General features: G+C 45.7%; 1 protein-coding gene across 1 annotated transcript in view; it reads left to right on the forward strand.

Moving 5' to 3' along the window:
* Nucleotides 1–23,556, forward strand: part of LOC138489474 (zinc finger protein 420-like) — a 465,209-nt gene that overhangs the window by 33,117 nt on the left and 408,536 nt on the right. Inside the window, exon 3 of the mRNA XM_069617209.1 lies at nt 10,461–10,556. Coding sequence (XP_069473310.1) covers nt 10,461–10,556 — 96 coding nt within the window. The remainder of the gene's footprint in view (nt 1–10,460; nt 10,557–23,556) is intronic.

The following is a 23,556-nucleotide window of genomic DNA, read 5'->3' on the forward strand; positions in this document are numbered from 1 at the left end:
TAAATCTAGGGCTGAAGCGCCGCCGGGTTGCGTCTCAATTGCGGGGAAACTCTCAGTGCCCGCTTGCTCCAATATAGAAGATGTCCCCAATACACCACTCCCTATAATAATTACATCCTCCATGACCGCTAGGACTCTCTGGGATAATGACTTTGTGATCGTTGTTTGGACAGGAGAAACCAGAGGAAGTGGTAGATTAGAATTTCTCGTGTTGGCGTGGTCCCTCATCAGGACTACAGATTTTGAGAGTTCCCACTCAGAAATAGATGAGTGTCTGGCTCGCTTCATCGGCGCTGTTCGCATTTTTGACACTTCATTAGACCTATGGATTGAAGGCGTCACTCTCTCAAGAGATGGGGGATCTGATGCTAAGGGCAGCCGTCGGGCAGAGTCCTCACCAACACTTTCCAATAATTTGGTATCCGTCAAGTCAGATTCCGCTCAAGAGCTTAGAGTCTTGGTTACCCCCATTGCTGGCCTGAGGAGAGAGCTCAGTGCTGTCCTCTGGTCTATGTGATGACGTAGATTTTCCCCAGTCTTGATGTTGGATAGGCTTGTAGATTTCTTTGTTCCTTGGGGGTCCCTCCATTTCCATTGGAGGTGGGATAAGACATGGATTTCTGAAGATGAGGCAGGGTTATGCAGATCACTATGTTGACTCAGCGTTGTTCCAGCAGGCTGAACAAATGAAGCAGATTCCATTGGCCGACATACGGTATTGTCTTAGTTGGAGTCCTGGGTCGGCATTGTCACACATCTCCAAATTGCTGCACTTTTTTTCTGGTAAAATCATTGAGTTCTGCTTCAAAGTCGATGAGGCCGGAGTCAGGAGGTTCAAAGCATTACACCCATGTGGTGAGACGGTCCGTTATGTATGACGTTGGTCAAGCCCGGATTTGCGTCGACCATAGGAGGCCCAGCCCGTGTGTTAACTGGGGTACTCTGGGACTCCGAACACTGAGACAGTATACTTGCCATAATGCTCACGCCACTCAGGGCTTCCTCAGGTTCATTTAAGAATTTATCTTTCTGAGATGGTTGGTGAGGGTGGCCTCGATGACAAACTGCCGTCACCCCCGCAACCACCATCTCTACGGGATACAGCTGATCGATATTGAGGGTTGAGTGTGAGAGTAAAGGGAGCCCAGCATTAGGCTCATTCTCATATTCCTTTGTATCGGAGTCCGCAAGCTCGTGGGGGACATGAGGTACCGTTAGAACGGGGGGTCAGTGGGATCGTTATTGTGATATAATTTGTCCTACCTTGGCTTAACCCTTCCTGGGGTCCGGTATTTACATTCCTGGGGTCCAGCGGGGTGTTGTGGGCAGCAACGTCTGCATCGGCTGATGAGCATCTTGAGGGGAATCGAAAGCTGTGGAGACTAGCGACCCGATCCCCAGGCTCTCCACAGTCCGGCAGGTCTTTCCTCCCCAGTTTTTTTGTCAGATAGGCTCCAGAAAACTGGCTGCTGTTTAAAGAATGTATGCAGCAGGACCTTGTCGCTTGTACTAACATTGAGGATTTTCAAGTCTGGGTGACCTCTATTCGTTCCACTATGTTTATCTCCTATCCGCTAAACAGTCGGAAGTCTGGACAGAAGGAACATAAAAGACCTGATAAGTCCTCTCAAACCCCCTTTCTCTGAGTGGGCTCCATCAAGGCTGCCAAACGGACTATAGTGAGGATCCCTCTAAAGAACGATCACTGCAGGCTAAGGTAGTCTACCTTAGTCTGGACATAGGAGGTACAGCGTTGGTGGAGAATACCCTCAGCCCAGCTAAACCGGCTCTATCCCCGGTTCCATTAATTTCCAAGGATATTCGCCAAAGGAAATGAACAATGGCCAAAGTCACAGATCCTAATATAAGGAGAAGGAGACTTGTTCTGGACCGTAGAAATTTTATCATTACAAATGTTGATAAGCCTAGGGAATTTGAATCCAGGGAGGCACTTAAGAACAAAATTCTATCATGGCTCAATCGGAGAATGGGCTCCAACTGTGTTAGAACTAAAGCTGAAAGTCCTTCGGAGTATACAGTTATACAATTGGTGTTCCACTGATAACACTGAATGCATTGCTATTGGATGTGGCCATAGTACCCTACCTCTGACCACCAATTTGTCTACTAAGTTCTAAATTGTTCTGAATTGACCTGCCTATCTTTTAAGGATATTGTTGTTTAACATATTTTGTTGTAATTTTTGTCCATGTGGCTGTTTTTAATAATAATTGTATTATAGATTTTGTGTTCATTTTATTAAGACATTTATTTGCTTTGTAATTGTTTGTATGTCAGTGCTCTTAAGCCTCAGGGTCAGTGAAGCACGGTATAAATAAAATCAAAACTAGGGAGCCGGCAGTCTGGTCAGTCACTTGGGACAGTCAGTTGACTGGCGAGTGACTGGACTTTGACGCCGGATTTCGCGCAGGCTCTCCGCACCGGCTCTCCGCACCTGGGAGGTGATTATATTCCCTTCTTTCCAACCTTAAAGGGACAGCGTCCACGGTATACTGCAGGTCCTCGGGCAGTGTAACACGATGCAGAAGTATCTGTAAGACTGGTAGCTGAGTCCAACAGGAAAGCCACCTGCTCTATGCTCTCTCCACTCTACTTCCTCCTTTGCGCTCTCGACTCTCTACAGCCTCCTTTCCTCTTCACCTCCTGTTCTCTGCTTCCCCTCCTGCTCCTCTCTGCCATCTCCTCTATGCTATCTCTCCTCTCCACTCCACTTCCTCCTTTACACTCTCTACTCTCTACCTCCTCCTCTCCTCTTCACCTCCTTCTCTCTGCTCCCACTCCTGCTCCTCTCTTCCTCCTCCTCTATGATCTCTCTCCACTTCCTCCTTGGCGCCTCTCTACTTTCTGCCTTCACCTCCTTGCCTCCACTCTGTATTCTGACCAAGCTGTATCCTGTATTCTTCCTGCCGCCTTGTATTATGCTCCTGCACCTCTGCACTTCGTCTCCTAACTCCTACCCTGCTCTTCTGGCAGCTTCTGCTTAAAGAGTTCTGTAGGGTGGAGGCAAGGCCATGTAATGGTATGCTCTGGCTCAGGTTTGTGAGCAGTGTAAAGTGTCTGCGATTTGGTTCTGACCTGCGCATATTTCGTTTTCTTTTTTTTTCTTTTTTTTTAATTTGTTTTGGTTTTTGATAAACCTTTACAAAAATATATAAGAACAATTTCTTTATATCATTATACAACAACCATAAAATACGTCAATACCATCAATTCCATAAAAGAAGAAAAAGAAAGACACTTAAAACAATAATTTTCACCATCGTGCAAATAAAATGTACATGAATCACCTGTTTCAAGTTATAAACACATAGCACTATCATTAGACGTTAAAACTCATCATTACAAAGACTTAGGGCCTCATTACGACCCAGGCGGTAAGTTACCGCCTGGGTCGTACCTTTACCACCATGGCGTAAACTACGTTTACGCCATGGTGGTTGGCGGACTTACCGCCCCATTCCGAGGTTGGCGGGGCGGTAAGTCCCCAATCCCCATTTACCCTTCCCCATTCCCATTTTTGCCCCATAGGGCATAATGGGAGTGGGGAAGGCGTTAATTACGCCACCGTAAATTACGGTGGCGTAATTAACATCAAGGTCCCTTAGCGCCATGGATTTTAACACCTGCTAAAAGCAGGTGTTAAAACCTCCATGGCGCTAAGGGACCTCGGAATCAGGCGGTAGGGGTCGGCGCTGTTTACGCCGCCGTAAACCCCTTACCGCCTGAGTCGTAATGAGGCCCTTAGTAAAGGGCACATACATTTCTCAAAAAAGTAGCTACACGAATGTTTAAATTGTCTCTGCTGTTGTGTAACATTCGATTCCAAATGAATTCTCTATTCACATTGGCAGTGTTTTGAACATATTGTGCAAAATACATAAGCCTATAAACCTTCAATGCCGGACAAACCAGCAAAATGTGTTGTAAAGATTCAACCATCCCGTCAATTCGACAAAATCGACACCAACACCATGATTCGGGATTATTGTTTCGTATAGAGTTAATTTGATTAGTAGGTATGATGTTAAACCTAAAACGCATACAATCGTTGCTGATCCTTTAAGAGGGGTATTTTGTTAAATAATTTTCCATAACCGGATACCATTTGTGTATCGAGCATACTTGGTTATATAAGGTAGATTCCAAAATGTTGTTTTTGGTTTTTAACCAATCAAAGCCATAAAGACTCTCCTTTACTCTTCTAGGTTTATTCAATAGGGTAATGCTTGGCATACCTAAGGTTTTGAGAATATTCAAGGTCTCCGAGTTAAGATTCCGAATGAACGGGTTACCAGAATCCTCACCTACACAAAGGTACAATTCACTTTCCTCACCCCTTTTACATTTGCGCCACAAGGCCATTCTCTTCCATCTCACATATGACACAAGAGAGTTTAGACCAAATTCATATTTTATCAAGTCATAGGGTATACACTTTGGTGAAAAAAAGAGAACAGACTTCCATATGTAGCTCTCAATGAAAGTCAAATCACCCTCACAGTTTTTCAACTGGAGTTCAGCACCATACAGTAGTCTGGGGATAATTATTTTCAAATAGAATTGCCTATGTGGTACCATCGTGAATTTTCCAAATGTACCTTCTAGTGCACGCATTTGACGGATGGCTACATCTGCCTTTAATTTTAGTTGAGTCTTCAGCAGGGATCTGGCATTCATTCCTGAAATGGAGAACCCCAAGTACTTGAATGCCTGTTGTGCTTTAATCATTTTCTTACCACATCTCCAAGTCTATGCGTTCTCTTTTTTGTTAACTCTCCCAAGACGTACTATAACCGTTTTTGAAGGGTTGATTTTAAGAGGGAGTCCATTGATAAATTCTTCAAATGCTTTAAGCAGTCTTTGTAAGCCCACTTTAGTATTATCCATGAGCCGAAAGTCATCCGCATAGGCCAACCAAGGGAGGTAAACCTTTGAGAACCTAGGTGCTACTAGACCCTTATTCGTCAAGGCAGAGACATAAAGATTAAATATTGTCGGTGCCAACCTACAACCCTGACGAAGCCCATTGTGTATTTTTAGTTCTTTTGAAAGAGTTCCTTCAGCATCCAATCTGACCCTCATTCCAGTATCAGTATAGATGGCTTTAACCATATCCAGGAGAGAAGCAGGCATATCTAGCTTTCTTAACACAGCCCACAAGATATTACGATCTACAAGATCAAATGCAGAGCTTAGATCCATGGATGCGACAAAGGTCGATCTTGCTCCCTTAATTAATGATTTAGCAATCAAGCAATTTATAATTAGTCCCCCACAGTCGGTACCCATGTTTTTGTGAAAGCCTATTTGCTTCAAATCAAGAATATGTTTTTCCTTGATCCATTTCTGAAAATCTTTGAGGACCAGGGCAGAGAACAATTTCGATTCAGGGTCTGCGATGGCAATGGGCCTGTAATGGGTCTGTAACTAGAGGGGCATTAATGAGGACCTTTCTTAAAAATTGGGATTATTATTGACACCCTCCACAATTTAGGAATTATTTTTGTGTTTTCAATATTTCTAAATAGAACATACAAAATCTTAGACCATATGACCGGGTCTAACTTAAGAATTTTATTTGATAAATTATTTGGGCCCGGTGCCCCTGAATTTTTCGATTGAGTAATCAGGTCCGCAATGTCCCTCGTTGTATAACCCATCTGCCATAGAGAGTTACTATTTAATGTTGGAGATTCCGTGATTCCCCTAGTGTCATACAATTTTGAAAAATGTCCCAACCACATATTTTCATTAATAGGGTTGAAAAGTACCTCTTTCTGCGGTTTGCTGAGTTCATTTACAAGGTTCCAAAAGTAAGCCGAATTCGGTCCTCGTAATGAACTCAGCATAGCCTCATCATCCCGCTGGTATCTGCTACTTCTATGGTAAATGGACCCGTTTTTGAATTTTTTTTTTTTCTTTCATGCTGGACATGCACTCTAAAGAAAGACCTAAGTTGCTAATATTTCTAATGTCTTTCCTCATCATGCATTTACGATACAAGACTTCCTTATCAATGGTATAAGTAACAGGACTCCTAATAGTTTTCTTGTGTTTGAAAAACCTCTCCATTTCAAAAAGCGACATCCCTATAGTCTGAACTTTAATGCAGAATATTGATCCGCCCTCTGATAATGAGTAAGTCTCTCATGATCTTTTACCATGGTTGCTATAAAATTGACATTTTTTTTACCAGTCCATTTTATTCTGTTCCCCTCATAATTTGTTACCAGAGCGTGTTTATATGCGTTTCTTACCTCTAATTGTGAAAGAGTGTAGATGTCAGTTATAAGCATACAGTGGTCACTCAATTTGTTTTCAACCGTTTCAAACTTCCCCATACATTTGAACAGACCCAATGAACAAAAAATTAAATCAATAATGAATTCGTATCCTCTTGCTTTCCACGTAGAACAGTTATTTCTTAGTAGTTCTAATCCCCAAACCTCGGCAAAATGTAACCAAATTCTACCCCGAACCTTGGAGTTTCCCCCCTGGTTTGTCTAGATGGTCTAGGTTAGACATGAATAAATCACCCACTAATGTATCAGCAAGACAGTCTGCATTCAAGTCCCCCGCAATTACAAGATGACCCCCTGGATTCGCTACCAACCAAGTTTCTATTGAAGAGCCCAGGTTCGCCAATTCCTTCCAGAGTTGTGAGTCTGTTAGTTCAGAGGGATTCCAATAAATATTCACCAACAAAAAGGCGGTATCTACTGCATTAAACTTAATTTCATACCCCACAACCAAAAAGTGATAGGCAAAATACCATTCCCCTGTAATCCTTGGGTTTGTTACATTCTTTACCGTTATAATGAGGCCTCCTTTTGGGCGACCCACATTACCCCCTTGTGCACCTAGAGAAGAAACAGTAAAACCTTCCCAGCATAAGTGTACTCTAGACCATGATTCTTGAATGAAAACATAGTGACATGTTGAAAGTTCCTTCATAAGGTTCACATTATGCAATAGGTTCACTGTTCCTCTGGTTGGGGGCGGTGGGGGGTTCATGGGAATCACAGAGGTAGAACAACAGAAACGGTTATATTGGCATTGTGACAATCCTACCGTGCAAGTGCTTGACAAGGTGGTAAGGGCAGGGGGAAGGGTAGAGCGAGAAGTGCAGGAGTGGGGTGCCCACAGGGAAGGGGGGCAGGCAAGTGCTGGGTGGGCCAAGCTGACAAGTGCCAGGGGAAAGGGTGGACGAGTGCAGTGGACAGGGAGGACCAAGAAGGGCTAGTCCAGGAAAGGGAGCCCAAGTGCAAGTGCTGAGGGAGGAGCTAGCCGAGGAAAGGGATCTACCTCCCACTCTCTGCTTGGCAAAGCATTAGACCTGCAGAGAGTTGGAGCCAGGGGATCGAAGGACTCTGGCCGGGACGTATTTAGGGAGGGAAAGCTGGATGTAGAGAGGTCCCAGGCCCCAGGCAGCCTTGTGGATGATGCAAACGGTCTTGAATTTGATCCTTGTGGTCACTGGGAGCCATTGATATGAAATTATATGATGGGTTATTTATAATGCGCTTAATACCTAGAGGTTTCTAAGCTCGGACACAGGGATCGAACCTGTGTTGCTCCATGTCGTCTTGCTTCCAAGGCGAGCAAGGTGTCCCTGAGCTATCCTCCTGTGCCAGTGCAGAGATTTTAGGGATGAAGAGATGCAGTCCCTGGGCTTGAGGCCAAGTATAAGTCTTGCAGTCCTATTATGGAATAGTTCTTTTTTTAAAAATGTTGTTTACTTTTATTTAACTTGCACAGACTACAACATTACATTACTTTCAATTGCATTTTGTTACGTTAATGTGTACATTTGTACGTAGAGATGGTGTTTGTCACTTTTACCTTTACAAGTCTACTTGTCCCTCTTCCCGTGCACTTTTACCTGCCAGATATTGTCTGAATTCGCCGCATATGTCCTTCGGGCTACTTGTTATTGGTAACAGATCAGAGTATACCTCTTCATTGTCATTCACCCAGGTCATATCTTTTATCCAATCACTCAGCACTGGGGCCCTCTGCTTTTCCATCGCATTAATATCACACGTTTTGCTAGTAATAAGCTCAGGTTCAAGAATTTGCGCCTAATCAGGCTCATTTTGCAAACAATGCCCAATATACACATTCCTGGTTCCCAGTCCATGGTTGGTTCAGTCATTTCATCCAGTGCCCCACACACATCCGCCCAATATATGGTTAGTTTTGTGCATGACCATAGCATATGGAATATGCCCGCCTCCTCGCTCCCACATCTTGGGCACCTTCCTGACGCCGTGATATATATGTTATTGAGTTTGGCCGGGGTGTAGTGAACCCTGTTTAGTATCTTATAGTGTATCAAGCGGTATCTCGAGTTTCATGATATGCTTTTTGTTAACCCAGATAGTTGTGACCATTGTCCATTAGTAAAGATGGTGCCCAGATCGAGTTCCCATTTTTCTATGATATTCGGGGCTTGGATTCCTCTGGTCAGTAGTGTAGAGGCTGTTTTCTTATTCGTGCTAGGTGAGAGTACATATCTCAAGATCGAATGTGACTGGGGTTCCTGGGGGAAACCGTCCCACATGGTGGCTATAGCCGAGCGTACCCTGATGTATTTGAGTTTTTGCATCAGGGTGTCGTGAATGATCGTTTTAACAGTGTCCCAGCCTATGAATTGTTTATCGACCTATACATCTTTGAAGTTAAGTATGCCCCTGTCTCCCCAATGTGTGGCAAGTGCGGCATCTTGCGTCGGGATATGCATGGTGTGTCCCATATAGCCATATCCGGGTCATATAACACTTAGTTTCTGGGGTTCCCAGTTAGTCTGGTCCATGCCCCACATGTGACCAGTGTCGGAACCAATGATTGTCCCTTCTTATCCCCCCTGCTGCTAGTTTTTGTAGAAGCCTTAAGGGACCTTCCCCTTGTGTCTCAGCTGATGTATGTGGTGCATAAGGACCCCCTTCGGCCCAGTATATATTGCGTAGTAGGCTTGCGCCGATAGGAAGTATTGTTCGAAATCGGGGGCAGCCAGTACGCCCTTGTCCGTATGGTCTGGTAAGCCGTTTCCAGCTCACTCTTGGTTGTCCTTTCCATATGAATGTTGAGTATGCCCCTTGTATCTTGGTAAAGAAAAACCTATCTGGCCAGACTGGCACTGTGCTAAACAGATAAAATAACTTGAGTAGTATGATCATTTTAATCACTGCCAGCCAGCCCATAAGTGAAATTGGCAAGTGGTTCCATCTTGTCAGTTTACTATTATGGATTAGTTGAAGGGGCGAAGGGAGGTAGTTTGAGGAAGAGGCTGTTGCAGTAGTCCAGCCTAGAGAGAACCAGGGCTCTGGAGCTATTGAGCTTCTGGAGGATGGCGAGGAAAGGTAGAATGCCACTGAGGAGGTGCAGCTGAACGTTGGACTTCTTGCCAAGGTCTGTGATGTGTGGAGGGAAAGATAGAGAGGAGTCAAAGATGATCCCAAGGTTTTTTGCCTCAGACGTGGGTGAAGGGAGGGGACTACCAATTCCCCATGTGATTTGTGTTGGGCAGAGGACAGCCCAATGGCCCCGCTTGCTGAGGTTACAAAGTGTATGTCCGCCTTCTTTGAAACGGTCTTGACAGCTGAACTTGCTCAGACAACCCTCCCAAAAGCCCACCGGACTTTCCCTTAGGACTCTTTGCATGGTATGATCCAAATTGCCTGATAATAGGGGTATCCTGTGAATGGGTATGCACAGCGGGGCCTGTGGCACGCTCGAAGCGGCACTCGCTACTCCTCTTTTGGCATTCCTTTTGCCATTCCATTTGGCTGTCCACACATTTCTGTGGCTCTCATGGCAGGGGACTTCCTGTTCACACAAGGTTATGGATGGGATGGTGGTTGTAAGGGTTGACCGTACACCACCTGTGGGCCTGCATCACGGAGTGGACTGTGGACCTAGGTCCCCAGGCTTATCCTGATCCCATCCCGTAGCCTCGGGCTTGTGACTTCGTCATAAAGGGCAGGAGCCACTTTTTTGTAATAATCTTGCTGTGGTGGAGTTACGTTTATTGATTTATTGAGTTTATTAAATAACTCGCATATACCTCTGGGGGGGGAATGGTAATCAACTATGTGTGAAAGACAGAGAGGGATGAAAGGGAAGATCATTCCAGTTTTTAGCCACTTGCCCCCAGCTGATACCTGAGAAAGGAAGGGATGCAGGGAAGGAACTGGCTAGCACTCCTTAGCTATCTCTGAGGTTGGTATCTAGAATATTTGGACATGGGATGTTTGGGAGCCAAACTATTCTGGAACTTAAATGCCAGACTCTCTACTTTGAAAAGAATTTGTGCTTTGACATTCAGCCAGTGGGAAGATCGGGAATCCATAATATACCACGGGATAAATAACAGATTTTTCTCTTTTCTTATACAAGGGTCATGGGATTAATAATTGTGTGTTTTCTTTTATAACCAGGTCCGCTTATTGTCACAACTGTCTTTTCATTAAGAAACCAAGAAGAAGAAGACCCTAGTCACACAGAGAGCCAGGAGGCGGCAAACCGAATTCATGGTATTACGTTCTTTATTGAAACATTTACATTCTTTACATTTGGCAATAGGAGTGGTGAGGGAGTAAAGGGTGGTTGTGATGTGATAAAATTTCCTGCGGGCAAGTAGAAGGAGGGTGGTTGCATTTTGGAAGTCTTGCATTTGATGGGTCAGTTTGGGCAAGAGGCTGAGGGAAGCAGTCTTTCCACTATTGAGTACATAGGAGATGAGGGCACTGATGGTGGTCACCGCATGCTGGAAAGAGAAGAGCTGAGGGATGTTCTTGTGGGTGCTTAGGCAGAAGAATTAGCTGTGCTGATTGCAGCCCTGATTTTGCGTACAACTGAGGATACCCACGCTTTTGACTGAATGTGCGAGGGAATAGCGGTCGAAGAGATAGATTGCCAAAGTTGGGGGCAGTTTTGATAAACTCAACAAGGACATAACAGAAGGTCTGGTTAAGTCCGTATCTCACATTCAGTCATTGGTAGCTGGCATGCAACGAAAGGGAGGTGTTACTTTTTAGGTGCTAATCCAGTCTGATATGGATCTGGGTTTCATCGGCTTAAGGACAGAAAGTGGTGCCAAAGGAATTAATGAGAGAGACCATGGAATGAACATGGGCACCAAAGAGAAGAGGATGGAGAGACTCCGTTGGTTATCCACAGTGGGGGAGGAGGGGAGGCCTGAATCGGTAAGTGGGGTGGGCAAGTTTGAGCAATCTGTCCCAGAGGAAAGATTCAATCCAGAAGAGTGCAAGGCCTTGGAGCAGAGTCTGGCAAGGAGGATGGAATTAGCAGCAGTGCTGAATGCTGCTCAGAGGTAAACAAAATGAAGGTGCTGCCATCTGTAATGAGACACATGTTGTGTAAAACCGAAGGGATAACAAACTCTGTTCTACAATCAGAGACAAAGTTGACCTAGTTATTGTTGTGGAGGTGCTTGGCTCCAAAGAAGGAGTGAAGTTGGCGGGTAATGTTCTTCGATAGGATTTTTTCCAGGTAGTGAAAGTTAGAGATTTGCTGATTGTTTTTAGGGGGTGAAAAGATAGGGGGCAGTTCTACAATTCCAGGCATATTGACTGTACACGTCTTAAATCCCCTCGGCCTGGGCATGATGGACGGAGCTACTCTATCCACATTTTCATGGGGTCGTTGCAAAGACAGTACATCACAATGTTCTTCCTTCCTCCTTCTCATCCTCGGGCATGATGAGATGACCAGAGGACATGTGCGGTTTGTGCAAGTAAGGGCAGCCATTTCAAGATGGCGGGGGAGGCAGTCATAAAGGTGAGAGACAGGTAACAGATGAAAAGAAGTTTAGGAGACCATCATCGAAAGGGAAAGGTCGATCAAGGAGGAAGATGGCAGCTGGAGAAGGAGTGGGGTAAATGTGGGAGTGGGAAGAGTGGATTCGAGTGGGACCTCACCGGGAGAGACTCTCCCTTAGGGGACAAGGGGCCTCATTACACGGTATGCGGTAAGGGTTTACCGGTACCGGTAAGGGCACCGGTATCGGTAAACCCTTACCGCCTTACTACGAGGTCCCTTTGTGGGACCCGACCTTAACGACTGGTCTAGACCAGCCGTTAAAGTAGGGACCTGCAAAGGGACCTTGGTGATAATTACGGTACCGCAATTTGCGGTACCGTAATTACCGCCTTCCCCATTCCCATTGAGCCCTATGGGGCAAAAATGGGAATGGGGAAGGGCCATGGAGAAAGGGGGAATTACCGCCTTCCCGACCTTGGAATAGGGTGGTAATTCCCCTTTTCGCCATGGTGGTACCGGTATGGTACCCGCGGCAACCATGGTGCTGATAGCACCATGGTTTACCGCAAACTGGGCCTCATTACAACTCGGGCGTTAAGGGTTAACGCCACCGTTAACCCTTAACGCCTGATTCTGATTTTAACGCCTGCTTTTAGCAGGCGTTAAAATCCATGGCGCTAACCTGCCATGGTGCTAATTACGCCGCCGTAATTTACGGCGGCGTAATTAGCGCCTTCCCCACTCCCATTATGCCCTATGGGGCAAAAATGGGAATGGGGAAGGGAAAATGGGAAATGGGGATTTACCGCCCCACTCACCTTGGAATGGGGCGGTAAATCCGCCATCCACCATGGTGTAAACAGAGTTTACACCATGGTGGTAAAGTTGGTGCACTTAGCACCAAGGTTGTAATGAGGCCCACTGTGTAATGAGGCCCAAGGACTCCCATTCCTGTGAGGAACTCCTAACCCACTCCACATGATGGCATAAATGGGACTATCTAATACACAAAATAATTGTAAGTTCCAAGACTTGGATGAAGAGAACGTTAACCTATGCCATTAATAGGAAGAAAGGGAAGTTGAGAGTGATAGAATGAACACCTGAAGCGAGCCACAAAGCTAGTGAGGTTCAGAACTTCTCTGAACAGGAGAAGGAAGCGCTGTAAACCCTTTAGTCACTGGGTCTAGGGTGGTCGAAAAATAGGCACATGCCCTATTTTTCTCCCCTTGTGGTTGAGTTAGTACGCCCATTTAGTTCATGCACAAACGGAGAAAAGGATTTAGTATTGTCTGGTGTTACCAATGCAGGAGAGTTACATAGCACAGACTTGAGTGCCTCGAAGCTTTCCTGATGAGACGGAGTGCGGGGAGGGGTACAGGAGTAGTAGTTCCAGTAAAAGCTTAGCCAACAAAGAAGAGTTCAGCATCCATTGTCTACAGAATGAAGTCACCCCCAAAAACCCTCTAACCTCTTGCTGTGTGCTGTGTACTGGCATGTTAAGTATAATTTGTATCCACTGTGTGTGCAATACTTTCTCTCCCTTAGTAAGTAAATGACCTAGATAAGTGACCTACTGCTGACAAAATTGTAGCTTATTTGGGGAAGCTGTATGTCCCAAGGGAGCTAAAAGCTCTGGTAGGCGCGTGGTGCAGTCCACACACCCTTCCTTGGTATCTGCTGCTGTAAGTAGGTCACAAATGTACTGCAATAACACAGTGCCTGGAGATGGGGTAAAAGTGTCCAATTGTGATTTTAATGGCTGGCTGTAAATGCTTGGTCTCTCTGTATATCCTTGGGGTGCTCTACAAAATGTGTAGGTGGAACCGTCTATGCTAAAGGCAATAAGGTACTGGCTGTCCTCATGTTCTGGAATGATGAAAAATGCATTCTTTAAGTCCACAACTGTGAACTATTGTGCAGAGGAACTAACCATAGTATAAAGTGATGTGCTATATGGGACAACTGGAAACTGGGGCACCACAATTTTATTGCTAGCGCGTAAATCTACCACCATTCTCCATTCAATAAGTCAAACCTTCCTTCCCATCCCTCTTTTCTGAACTGGCAAAATTGGGCTGTTACATGGGCTCCCACTATTTGTTTAACTATACCTCTAGCAAGTAAATCTTTAATCGCTCCCCTTATCCCTACTAATCCTTCCTGGGATATTTTGTATTTGGGTATTCTTGGGAGAATTGCATGTGGCTTAACATGAATTTAAATTGTATCTATCGCCATACCCCTTACATAATTTTTACCTGATGCCCCCACCTTTTTATCCACTTTCGCAAGTTCGGGTGGTAAAGTGTTTGTGGTGGAAACATAACATTTAGCGAAAGATTCAGCAGAGCAAGTGAGGTAGACTCCATCCGGCGAACAGTAATTGTGTGCATGCAAGCGTTTCAATAAGTACATGCCCAAAAGATTTAAAGCACATTTCTCTGTTACAACAAACTGAGCCATGCAGGTGTGATGCTGGAAATGCATTGGAGGGACAGGGCCTCCATGTCCTTGTCCTGTACTCCCTTATCATGTGTGTTCTGTCTTGTTTTCTGCACAGGAGTCCGTGTGGGACACCTGGCAGTGCAGCTCTTCCTCTTTTTGGTTGTGGTGAACAGACCTTTGGGATACCCTTATGGCACCCATGGGTGGGGGTACAACCCTGTACCACTAGTGCATGTTTTGGGGCACCTGTGTGTGGCCCACAGAGCAGGGTATGGGCTAGTGGCAGCTCCATGCTGTATTTGACAGGTGCTCTGAGTATCCTCCATTTTGGGATACCCAGGCCCTGCCATAGGAATCCGTGGAGTCCTGAAAGGAGACAAGATGGCCTGTTACCTTGTTTTCCCAAAGTCCTGGGACTCCCTGACTCTGCCCTTTCCCCTGACTGGCTGTTGGGTGGAAGAACCATATATGGTATTGTGGGGAAGTCCAGGCCAGACTGGCTGGAGCCTTCCCAGTGACTGTATGTTGTGGATTCATCCTTTGGGTGGGACCTGGGTGAATGGAGTGTGTGACCATTATACATTCCATGTTATGGGTGTCTGGTATCTGTGTGTGTGACACAAAGAATGAAACAGCCCCTCTCGAAACTGAAATTAATGCAGTGTGGTGTGCTGAAAGGCTGGGTGCTTGCGCCGAATCCGAATTCCTTGTTATGGGTCTCTGGATGTGTTAGGGAGAATTCTCAGAAAAGCGCCAATTCCCTTCTACCTTAGAGACCCCCAGCTCTTTTGTTGGACTTAAGGGCTTTTTAATTTTCATCCTGGAGAGAGTGGGACCTTTTTCCCACTCTGGTATTCTTCTGTGATTTGAACACTGTTTCTTTGGGTTTTGGAGTCTGTCAAACTCCATAGGCATCATCTTTTTACATTGTGAGACACAGCACCTTCAGTGCAGTGGCACAGGGAAGTCCTTTAGATTTCCCAAAGGTTTAAATACCTTCTCTTGGTTAAACTACTATCCCAAGAGCAGTTATGTGAAATTGACTTTACTTACCTTTTTTAACTTTGTAGACCCAGCACACCCTATGTTCCATAGAGTGCTGGAGGGGTTACTTAGTAGCCCCTTTGTCTACTTTCTCATGTAACATTTTTTATGTCACCCTTTTGTAAAGGCTCACTCCCCAAATTACCAATGCAGACTCATAAAGTATAACATATCTCAGTAGGGAATGAGACTATGAGAACCGGTTGCAAGATTAATAAGTCTTTATGTAGAATTGGCATCCAGAGAACTCTGCTGCCTCGAGAGCGCTCTGGCAAACAATACACGTACATGGAATTATAAAGTAAAACAGCGTCATTGGTGAGGTCACTAACATAGGGTATTACATTAGTACAGGATTGGTTGGGGAGCAATGTTACATATATTCCTGTAGGCTATACTTCTTCCGGATAGGCTGCCCAGTTGGCGGGAGGGTGAGCGTCACGAGGTCCAGGTGCCTGTGTCCAGGAGGGGTGAGGGTTAGGTCACGACAAGATAGAGGTGATACTAACTAAGTTGGCCTGAGAAACTACCATTAGACATGTAATAAATGACAATCCTTCATACACCTTTGAATACATCTATGCACACCTATAAATTGCATTCACATGATTACATCGTCTTTCATTGAGACTTTTATGAGCCACAGGGCTTAGGGGTCTTGCCCCTCGTGATAACCTGGGTGACTGGGTGGGTCTTAGCACATCAAGGCGTATGCAGAGTTAAATGACACATGTTAGTTTTAAGACACAATATACTGCGACAGAGGTCTGGATTTAGTTGTGTGTTTTTACCGAAGGCTGCGTCCGCAGCTGCAGTATAGCACCCATGGGTTCCCATTTTGTGAAAATGGCCCTGGTCTTCTTTTTTCGACATTTCTTGTTGTAAAGGTGCTTCTTAAGATTTACTCTGTTTGCCAAACCAGGTTTGGTCCCTTTGTTCGTTTTGTCTTTGGCGGGGTTCACTAGTGAAGCCTGCCTCTGGCTCCAGTGTGCCTGGCAGGGTAGGAAGCAAGGGAGGTGCGCAAAACTCCCTGTGCCTAGTCTCCTTGGTTACAGGAATGCACCCAAAGGTGATTGGCCGGCTGGCTGTCCTTGCAGGACAGCCACCCTGTTGTGTGAATGACAGCTAAGCTGCGAATGAATGGGAGAGACTTGCATAAAAGGCGAGGTCTTTTGCAAGGAAGGCAGTCGACCACTGGATGAAGGAATCCGAAGAAGAACTTGGAAGAGAAGCTTGCTCCTCCTGGACCGTTGGTTTGCCTGGTGAAGCCCTGCTGCAGTGCCGAAGTTCCGAAATTCGCCTCGACTAGAGAAGCCCTGCAAAGGACGACTTCTCTGGTTGGGTTGGTGGGACCAATCGACCCCAAGATGAACTCGACTAGAAATCCTCTCTCTGCTGGCTGTACTTCCATTGCTGCTGCAGGAACTGAGTGCCAGGGGACAGAAACACCAGAATCGAGTGCATCGTTTTTAATACTAACAGTTTTTAAGCAGAACAGTATATCTGGGGACCTCTCACTTACTAGAATTTTTCAGAAGCTGAAGTTGAACGTTGAAGCTGCTTATCCTTGAAGCCCGTCTGGAAGAAGAAGGATTGCTGCTGCTTTCCATCAACCCAATATGAAAGCTGTCGAGTCTGTCGAGGACTGATCCAAGAGAGGACCTCGCTAGGAGACCTCTCCCCGAGCTATGAGGGAACATCGTGCAGAAAGCTAATCTTCACCAAGGCACCCTAGAAGCCAGTTCCAAAAGACTGTCGACCGGAGACTGGTACCGCCCCTGAAGTGAAGTACACGGACATCGAAGTCCATCGTCATCGACCAGGGTTCAGAGGTTTGCTGTAACCGCTGGAAGCCCATCGAGTCGTGTTGCCCAGCAGCAGGGACAGCTTGGCGCCGTGCTGCTCGACATCCAGAGTCACGCTGCTCCACCTTTTGCCTAAGACATTTGAAACTAACGACTCCCTTGCCATCACCGTTGACAGCTTTGTCCCGCCGGAGAAAGTCGAGGTCATCGACAAGCCAAGGAGAATCTGCCGGTGGGTTTCCCGCCACCCGAAGTCCACAAAGACACAGACCAACAAAGATCCGAAAGCCAGCCGTGGTTGAGTCCTAACCGTCAATGCCAATGTCGGGTCCCGCTGCCGGGGCTACGTTCTTCATCGATTTGCGGCAACAAACTCTTGTCATCGAGGTGTACTGCACGCCTCATCTTCACAGGACGTCCACGACCGATCATCGACGAGCACCGCGAATTGTCGAAGCTGCTCTCTCGACAACAGTGTTTGCATTTCCTTCGAGGAATCTCGACGCCCTATGGCTCCTGCTTTAAAGGGTGTTCACCCACGAGGGATCCGTCGATAAACCGTCGAAAAAACTCTGCTAAACTCAGGTACATTGGGGTTGTTGAACTTTTTAGCAGGAAACAAGACTATTTTAAACATATATGGACTGGGCTTGTTGATAAACTTTATTTCCAGGTTGCCCAGGTGGGGGATCCTCACACAGAACTGTGACTTAGTAGCTAAAGCACTATTCTGCCATTGCTTAACCTAACTTGTCTTCCCTCCTCTGTCTGATGTTGATTCACATCGCTATTTGACTTGTATTCCATTGAAACTGTCAGCAGATGGTGCATTTTAAATGAGTCAAGAGTTAACTGTGGTACCACATTGATATTGTACATATTTCCCACATAAGTTTTGCCAAAGCATAAAGTGTATTATTGATTTTGTATATATATTGAACCTTATTTATATAAAGAACTGTGTTATCACATACCATAGACCATAGTGTGTGGACATTCCTTTATGGGGGCTTGGGGACTACACTGTATTTAAGAACCAGCCTGAATCACCTCCTGAGAGCTTAAGCCTTGATTGTTAATCCATTCTACCATATAGAGAATCTTGGCTGGGGGGCTCTGTGCTTCTACTCTGCCATATAGAGAGCAGGATTACAGATACCCCCCTCAGTGCTTTACACTGGTGGCAGCGGTGGGATGCTAATGGTTTTAAGAATCGGTGTGTAACCTTGCCACCTACGAAATATCCACACTTTGTTAATTTAAGGTTTAGTGCTGTGTACTAGGATAACTACATTACAAGCAATGGTATCTATTGCAAATGGTAAATTGACTAGGATGAGCTTCGAGGCTCTCCAGAGTGCTTGTGAAGCCAGGGAGTTAGAGTTTGAAGATAAATCAGGGCTGAGCTGATAGCTGCCTTGGTGGACTACCAGACTGATTGTGATGCTCTTGATGAAGGGGGCCGGGGGGATGAAACCACTGAGGATCCTGCCCCAGGGGTTGTTATTTAATCTGTTTCTGGGAGTGCCGCCTCTCCTGCTGCCTCTATTTCCGAAACCCAGCATTGTTTCTTCAGGGAATGCCTTGGAGCTTGAATTTTTTAGGATGAAATTGGCCTTTGAATATAAAAAGTTGAAAGCTGAACTAAAGAAGGAGGAGTTGGCACAGCAAATGATACTCAAAGATAGGGATCTTGAACTTAAAAACAAGGACACTGAATGTCCGAGAATCCAGCTAGAGAAAGCTTGAGTGGAGACTTCAGCTAAACCAGTTGAGAGGGTCAGGTCCCCTGCCACCAAGTTTATGAAAGATTTGGTTGGTGTGTATGCAGAGGGTTCTGATATCCTCCAATGGATTGAAGCATTTGAAATGGCTTGTGGAATCCATGATGTTGATAAAAGAGATAGGGCGAAGTGTTTGTTAAGTAGAGTGACTCAGACTGGTTATGACTGTATTCTGAAACTGAGTGTGGAAGAAAGGGGTCAGTATGAGTGCATGAAGTCTGCTTTGATTACCAAGTTTGGCAAAACACCCACCCAATCCCTTAAAAGGTTCAGGGAATTTAAGAAAAGAGAGAATGTGTCTTGGGTTGACTGGGTGAGTGCTGCACTTATGAACATGATGGGGTGGATTGATGGATACAAGGTGAACACTTTTGTTGAATTGTCCCACCTTTTTGTTTTTTGAGCATTTTTCTGAAGCCTGTTCACCAGAGCTGCATCATTATATTGCTGACCAGAACATTTTGGATCTCTTTAAACTGACCAGGCTGGCTACAGAACAGGTCTACGATTATCTTCACTTCCAAGGCTCTACAGACTTTGGTTAAAATTGCCAGAAGGTTTTATGGTGAGGACGCCCCAAAGCTGAATTGGTATAAAGGTGGACGGTAAACCAGTACTATGGCCAACATTGGGATATTACATGATGAGCACATTTGTCCCGGGGAGGGGGCAATCTCGTTCCAGGAGCAGCACGTTAGACAAGAGCTCCATAAAGGTGAAGTTTTACGGTATTGGCAACTGGTCGGAAGATGTTGGGCAATTATTGGTCTGCACCCGAAGGTGGCAGTTGTTGTCAAATCCCTTCCAACATCGGCAGCTTCGATTTATAGAACCCAATCCTATTTCCTCCAACCCCGTTCCAATCATAGACCGAAGCAGGCCTGGGTGGATGAGTGTGGGTTGGATATCTCAGCTGAAAGTTGGTCTGACATCGAATGGAAGGTCATGCGCACCTCAGTATCGGTCTCGATCACACTGACCCTTTACATGTTATGCTATGTTAGTGATTCTTATAAAGCGCACAGTCGCCCGAAGGTATCATGGCGCTAGGAGAGATGGAGACAGCCCCATGACATTCAAAATAGGTAAGTTTTAACCCACCTCCTAAACTCAGATAGTTGAGGGTTTTCTTTATGATGAGTGGGAGATTATTCCACAGAACTGCTGCAGCAATAGAGAAGGCCCGGCCGCCAACCCAGTCTCTGTTGTGCTTTTGAACAACCAGTTGTTCGGAGGTGGCTGAGCGAAGGTGACGAGTAGGATGATAGTGCATGAACTTGGCTCGAAGGTATTCTGCACCCGGACCATGAATGGCACGGTGTACAATACACAATGTCTTAAATTCCACCTGTTGAGCCACAGGGAGCCAGTGCAGGTTGCGTAACACAGGGGAGATGTGCGCTCCAAAAGGGGAACCTGTGGCTACCTTTGCAGCCAGATTTTGCAGCTGCTGCAGCCGTTTAATCAGGCCCTTGGGTTGGGCTAGATACAAAGAGTTGCAATAGTCTGTTTGCGACAGAACCATAGCAGCAACCACGGGAGGGTGCAATGGGGCCGGGATCAGAGGTAATACTCTTCTCAGAATCTTCAGCTGAAAATGACCAGCCTGACAGACCGCAGAGACTTGTTGGTCCATAGACAAGGATGCAGATAGGACCACACCCAAGTTTTTCACTTTCTTAACCGTAATCGGTAGGGGTCCCAGGGAGGAGGGCCAGAAGGAGGACACCCAAAGTGTAGGATCGGGGGGATAACCCATCACCTCAGTCTTGTCCCCGTTCAGTTTGAGCCCATTGTGGTTCATCCAATCTCCAACTGCAGTAAGGCACCCCCGCAAGCACAACGACACCTCAGTCTGATCAATGTCTAATCTGATCAGTATCTGGGTGTCGTCGGCATAGGAGTAACACCTGATGCCGAAGGAGCGGATGAGACACACAAGGGCCCATATGTAGATGTTAAACAAAATAGGCGACAGGGAAGAGTCTTAGGTCACTCCACAACTGAGGTGACAAGGAGCAGAAAGAAAAGGAGGCATCGAGAGGGTCTGAGTACGATCCGCAAGGAACGAACTGAACCAAGCTAGTACCTGTCCAGATATACCAAACTGGAAGAGGCGGGATAGCAGGATGGAGTGGTCGACTGTGTTGAAGGCCGCTGATAGATCTAACAAAATCAGGGCACCCACTCCACCTGCATCCACCAGTCTGGTCATATCGTCCAAAACGGCGACCAAGACACTCTCCGTACCACGACCGGGATGAAACCCGGACTGAACGGGGTCCAGAATTTTGAAAGATTCTAGAGGTAGATGGAAGGGGGGGTCACCAGTGAATCTAAATGTTTAGCCAGAAAAGGGAGAAGCAAGATAGGACGGAAATTAGATGGGATAGTAAGGTCCAAGGTAGGATTTTTCAGAAGAGGGATCACCCTGTCAGACTTCAACTCCTGAGGGACAGATCCCGTTTGAAAGGAGTCATTAATAGCTTTGGTAATCTCTGATAGCAGATCAGGGGCAATGTCTTTTATGACCCGTAAAGGAATAGTATCCGAGGGAGGGCATGACTTGATTTTTCCAATAGCCGTTAGGATGGTTTCCTCGGTATAAGTCGGAAAGATGGACCAAGTATTAACAATGGTGGGATCAAAGACAGTGGGAAAAGGGGTGGTGTTATCTGTGGGTCAAGCCCTTGTCACTGCCAGAGCAATGGTTTGTCTGATGGCGTCAATTTTCGAAATAAAGAAGTGAGATAGAACATCACAAAGCTCCTGAGTGGGCGTGAGAGTAGGGGGGAGCCTCTCCACTGAAGTAAGATCCTTAACAGCAGCGAATAGGGCCCTTGGCTGAGAAAGTGAGGACTCAATATTAGTAGTAAAATGTGCCATTTTAGCAGCTTTGATTTTAGCTGAGTAAGCAGCGGAATGTGTTTTATATTGAATTTTAAGAGCAGGATTGTATGTTCTACGCCATTTACCTTCTGACTGGCGTAGTTTGAGGCATTCTTCTTTCAGGGGATTAGTGAACCATGGTTCAGGGGGCTGTCTACAGGGTAGAATCAACCGAAGAGGGGCAACCATATTATCAGCTTCGAGGAAGGCTTCAGACATAGAGGGCAGTGACACCGCAGACTCACAGCTATATTTAGCTTGAATCAAAGTGGCCAGATTTGAGGTGTCCACAGCACACCAGGAGCGCTGCCAAATTTTCTCTGTGGGAGTTTTAACAGGTTTACCTATAATTTCCAGTCTCCACGAGACCAGGAAGTGGTCAGACCAGGGTATGGGTTAGATAAACTGAAGTATGAGAAGAGATTTATGCGCAAATACCAAATCCAATATGTTGTCAAATTTATGAGTAGGGTTATCAACATGTTGATGGAGTTTGAGATTAACCATGCTTTCAGCAAATAAATCGAGAGCAGGGGGACTAGGGGGACAGTATTTTAAATTAAAGTCCCCTAGAACCACCAAATGAGTGTATTGAATTTGTAGATTAGCTACAAGATCGGGACATTTCTCAAGAAAGCTACCTTGAGAGAGGGCGGAGGCTGGTATATGAGCAATAAGTGACATACGTCAATAGATTGACTCACACACCGAAATAATATGGCCTCCATCGGGATGTTATGATATATAGTAGAGCTCTCTTCGCCCTCTCCAAGCTGGAAGGGCCACTGCGAGGCACACAGGCGACCCTATGTTGGTTGCATCAAAAGGCTAGAGGCTTGCTACACCATATGCTGTATGGTTGTAACTTTGCATACGCCTTTTGGGTGTCCATGTGGGCAATTATCCTGTGCATTTGTAAGGTACAGGTGCTGTTATCGTTGTCGTCTCTAGTATATGGTAGTGTCCATACTCCGTTCCGGGGGAACAAAAGCCAACAACACTTGTTTGATGCCTTGACAACGATAGTCTTCAAAGCAGCAACGTCTCACTGGTAGAGTCTGCCGTCCTTGTCTAAGGCCAGATGGTGGAATCTGGTGGCATATACACACCACATGGAGAGCTTCCTCCTGAGGAAGGCCACAAGCACCAGCTGAGACCTTTGTACTTAGTACCTGTGGAAGAGTTCCTGAACTGTATGCACCCAAGACCGTGTTGGTGTTGGAGTACTCGACTCACAAAATGGGAAGTACTGGTATCGGAAATGGCCCTGGAAATCTCCAATGGAATATCGGGCAAACGCAACCCAGTAACATGACTTCCCCAGTTCCTCCCACCACCCCCCCATCCTTGTTTACTGGGCTCAGACCATTACATTGTTTTTGACCCAGGAGTAGAGAAATAGGGAAGTGTTCACAGTAATGTGTAGTATCTGTCTATTAGCCTACTTGAGGTTTAGCATATCAAACCGCATCTTTCAAACTGTATGTCAAACCGCATCTATCAAACCGGATATCAAAGTGTATGGTTATTGTATCATATGGTGTTTTTGAACACAACGAAATAGAATGTAATTAGCCGCACGGTAATGGCTGTTAATCGATTGTATAATGGAGGTTGTGAAGTGTGTTCTTAATTAACTGGAATAGGGGTAAGTGTGTAATGTGATGCTATATCTGTTGTGTAGCAAGATTAACATGCTCAGGAGAAGCCTGTGATACAGTCTCTGTATCTGTCTCTGTCTAGCTGTTCTTTCCTTCCTTTTTGTCTCCCTCCATCTCTCT

The sequence above is a fragment of the Ambystoma mexicanum genome, chromosome 9 (assembly GCF_040938575.1).
Source record: "Ambystoma mexicanum isolate Mex_15411 chromosome 9, UKY_AmexF1_1, whole genome shotgun sequence".
In the NCBI taxonomy this organism is placed as follows: Eukaryota; Metazoa; Chordata; class Amphibia; order Caudata; family Ambystomatidae; genus Ambystoma; species Ambystoma mexicanum.